Below are 4488 nucleotides of genomic sequence, written 5' to 3' on the forward strand. Positions count from 1 at the left end.
TGCCTTGTCCAAATACCCACACTTGCGGTCTTTGCTCTTGACCACTTGAACACTTCTATGACGTATTTCCTGTATTTGGCCCAAGTTTTTAACATTTACATTTACATTTAGTCATTTAGCAGACGCTTTTATCCAAAGCGACTTACAATTGGGGGATACATAAAGCGATTCTTCTTAAGAGAGGCAAACAGACACAAGAAGTGGTTGTAATACCAAGTTCTTAGACATTGTTCAAATAAGTACAAGCTAGAAAGAGAAGGAATAAATAAATTTTTTTTTTTGTGATGGGATACACTAAGCCTCGAATAGCGCTCCGGAGAGGTATTCGAGATGGTGTGGATTTAGTGTGCGTTAAGGGCACTGCGCTTTGCCGTTTTTAAGACCTGGGACAGTCTTGCGCACTTGCTTCCTGTCGCGTGCACGTGCTCCCAAGACCGCAAGTGTGGGTATTTGGACAAGGCAAAGGTCCCTCAGTATTATCAGCAGTTTTCGCATTGCTCAATAGCTAATTACCCTCCTCCATCCCCAGCTCCTCCTCTGTCAGTCAGGATTCAGCCTTCTGATTCTCCTTTGAATCAGACTAATTCTAAAATGTGTACATAACATTATTGAACTTTAACGATATCTGCAATACATTTATGTTGGTTCTGTTCTGTTTACCCTGGGGGGGTTCAGAAATGAACTATAGTGTCCTGCACCCACTAGTAAAAAAAATATCAACAATTATATCTGCTGTCTGAATAATTTTTGATTGACTGTATATGTTCCTCATGTGTTTCTCTCTCTCTGGATCTGCAGGCTTATCCCAAAAGATCAGTATTTCTGCGGTGTGCTGTACTTCACCGGCAGTGATATATTCAACAAGAACATGAGGACTCATGCGCTGGAGAAGGGCTTCACTCTCAACGAATACACCATCCGTCCACTGGGCGTAACTGGTGAGACTCACGTTTATACATCACTGCATAGTGATGTGATCACTGCAGACTTTGAATTTCTGTCCGTCCAGAAGTCTAGTTTACTTGCTGCTGGTTTACTTGGCCATCTTTCTTGTGAGTGTGACTGTAGCTCATGTCTGATGACTGTCTTTGATCCAGGTGTGGCTGGAGAGCCTCTGCTGGTGGACAGTGAGAAGGACATCTTTGACTACATCCAGTGGAAATACAAGGAACCAAAGGAGCGCAGCGAGTGAAACAAAGACAGAGACAAAATCCAACCTCAAACTGTGTGCGCACTGCTCATTTAGGTCAAATTAGCATATTTTAAGAGTAGAACAGCCATTTAGGGAGAGATGTGTATGTGTTTAAAGTTTTAAAGTTGTGAAAGCAGCTACATAACAGTAGTTGATGGTGCTTTTTATTAATAATAATAGACGTGCATAATATTTGTTTTAAATCTAAGAGTGAAGTGAGAGGGAGTAATGACGTCACAGGCATGTCAATACTCATGTTAATGACAACAGATATTACATTGTGTCTGTCATTCTGTCAAAAGTATAGCAGCAAACATGTCTTTATTTCAACACTGGTATGCAGGAAAGCAAACTGAAAACAATATGAATGATTGTCTGTGGTTGTGTTATTTAAAATCTATTATGATGCCATTGGGATATTTTTATTTAGATAATAGTCTACCATAATACGACACAAAAGATTCTTCAAGTTTGTGTGAAAATTTTGATTCTGCATTAAAAATCCCACAAATCAGTTCAGGTCCGTTTCGTTTTCTGGATTTTTGATTTTTGAAATGAATGCACATCTGAGTAATGAATTGTGCTTATAGGATGATATATTGGCTTTCTTTTTGCTGAGAATACACTGATCACAATAATCTGTCTAATAATGAATCAATATTGTGCTCACATCACAAATAACTGATTCTCAGTGTAGTTTTACTACAGACACAGATCTGACTCGTATACCTGATATGTGTGTGTATGGTCCTGTCCAAGCTTTTTTGATGAGCATTACTCACCTTGATTTTGACACGTTAATCTTATCTTCCTTGTTTTCTGAATAATGAAAATAATCAAGTAGTTTTAGTTTGTTAGCAGTGTTGTTGAAAAGTAACGGGACTTCCATACCAGCCTTTCCATGCACCGGTGGTATCGAGTATCGAAAGCGACTGAGCATATAAGAAAATGCTGGACGGAATCTAAAAATGCAGTGTTTTACATTTTAATAACCATAGTAGTAGATGAGACAAAAACAATCAGGTGTGCATGTCAAAATAGATCTGTGCATTTAAGTCTTGCAGTGCAAGTGCAATAGACCTGACACTTTTTATGTTATCTGCAATGCGTTTCTTTGTTATTTTATCACTAACTTTTAATTTGATCTTTTAATGCAATGTTTAGCCAACATAATTCAACAATATTTGAAGGATGTGCCAACGTTTTAACTATTAGCCATTTACTTACACCGTAAAATCTAATTAGTTGACCTTACTTAAAAAAAAGCATGGAAATTTCTGATTGCCTTTAAAAACTAAGTAAACACTTTTTTCAACAACTAATTCGTATTAAGTTCAAAATAATAGGTGTGTATGCCAAACAACTCATTTAAGTTGAGCTAACTACTGTAAGGCTGATGATACACTGGGCAACTTTTTGAGCAATGTTGCCGTCAGTGGGCAACCATGTGAGACACAGGGCCCACGACCGATCTAAAATATCCAGATAGAAATTTGTTACCCATTCTCAATGGAAAAGTGCCCAAGCAACATTGCTCAAAAAAAGTTGCCCCGTGTATCAAATTCCAAATAACAGTAAATTAGGCTACTTATTAAAACCCTGCAAACCAATTGTCTTTAAACACCGCTGGTAAATAAAGTGCTTCAGTCATCCAGTTAACAATAGCGCACATGCACATACAGTATTAAAGGGGTCATATGATGTTGCCAAAAATAACATTATTTTGTGTATTTGGTGTAATGAAATGTGTTTATGTGGTTTAAGATTAAAAAACACATTATTTTCCACATACTGTACATTACTGTTTCTCCTCTATGCCCCGCCTTTCTGAAACACGTCGATTTTTACAAAGCTCATCGATCTGAAAAGTGATGTGTGCTGTGATTGGCCGAATACCTCAAGCGTGTGACGGAAATGTTACGCCCCTCACCATATTGTGATGCAGTGTCCGGCCGGAGCGATGATTCAAAACCATGAAAACCCATTATAAACGAGGCATTCGTTGCATCCAGTGGGGACATAATTATGAATTATGATGACTTATAGCGACCAGCACGGATCAGCTCTAGGCATGACGAAGCGGATATCGTCCTCTTTTGGAAGACCAAACAAAGTAGTTTCGCTTTCACAACGAAACACACAGCACCTTCACGACATGGCGGCGGTGGCAATACTACAGCGAGAATAAAAGTTACGCCTTCTTTCTTTGCGTGAACATTTGGGCGGCGTTATGCAAATCTTCCCACACAGTGACGTAGACATGTGGGGGCGTGTTAGAACGAGCCGTTTTAGGTAGACGTGGTTGACTCTTAACTTTTATAAAGAATATCTCTTTGGATTTGAGACTTTAGTCTTTGCAACTTTACAGATCTTCTTTATGCACCAAGAGCTTGTAACACTCCAAAGAGAAAGGAACAATTTAAATTGCATCATATGACCCCTTTAACATATCCAACGGATTGATGTCAACAACTACATTTAACACTTTTTAAATAAAGCAGTATACAGACCAAATGTTTGTATACATCCTCAACCCAACTGCAGGCTCCATGCTTTAGCACAATGCCAACCTCCCCAAAAATGCAGACCTAACAGAAACCCTTTTAAAACCCAACATTAACAGATCTCACTCCCCCTACTAATCTTAAAATGACACAAAATTTCAACATTTACTTCTAGAGTCTGAAGCAAATAATGCTGGGAACAAGAAACTATGGTGATCCAGTAGTGCACAACACAACGAAATCTCCACAACACAATGCATAGGACTAATTTTGTTGTTTTGTGCTAATTTCCTTGTGTTGTGGCTTGTTTCCGTTGTGTTGTGCTAATTTCATTATGTTGGCTCGTTTCTGTTGTATTGTGCTAATTTCGTGTGTTGTGCATAACTGGGCCACTGTAAAGAAACTAATTTGACAAAATGGTACATATCATTTTATCTTAACTAGGGTTGACTAGAGTAGACAAACTAGAACAAACTAGACAAACTTAACTAAAGTGACAAAGGCAAACAGATTTTTACAACTAAAATCAACAAATTGTTGTACATTCAGATAATTACAACGTTTTAGCTAAGACGTGTTAGGTTTTACAGTGTAATTATTAATGTTTTATATTTTCAAATAGTTTATATTATATATTATATATCAAATATTTGCAATAGTTTTTGCAACTGTTAAAAGGTCAGTGCGCAGGTTTGAAAAATGTAATGTCTTTGATAATCTTATTCTGATTAGAAAGATGGATAAAACTTATTCTGAAACATGCTGCGGCTTCTCTCTCTCCCGACAGAAAGG

At 37.7% G+C, this 4488-nt stretch overlaps 1 protein-coding gene across 2 annotated transcripts in view; it reads left to right on the forward strand.

Moving 5' to 3' along the window:
* Positions 1-1706, forward strand: part of LOC107559597 (DNA polymerase beta) — an 11010-nt gene extending 9304 nt beyond the window's left edge. For both annotated transcript variants that reach the window (XM_016243484.1, XM_016243485.1), the window contains exons 13-14: positions 799-938; positions 1098-1706. In XM_016243484.1, coding sequence (XP_016098970.1) covers positions 799-938; positions 1098-1192 — 235 coding nt within the window. In that variant the 3' untranslated portion in view covers positions 1193-1706. The remainder of the gene's footprint in view (positions 1-798; positions 939-1097) is intronic.
* The last annotated feature ends 2782 nt before the right edge of the window (positions 1707-4488 follow it).

This window comes from Sinocyclocheilus grahami, unplaced genomic scaffold, assembly GCF_001515645.1.
Source record: "Sinocyclocheilus grahami isolate Dianchi unplaced genomic scaffold, SAMN03320097.WGS_v1.1 scaffold692.1, whole genome shotgun sequence".
NCBI lineage: Eukaryota > Metazoa > Chordata > Actinopteri > Cypriniformes > Cyprinidae > Sinocyclocheilus > Sinocyclocheilus grahami.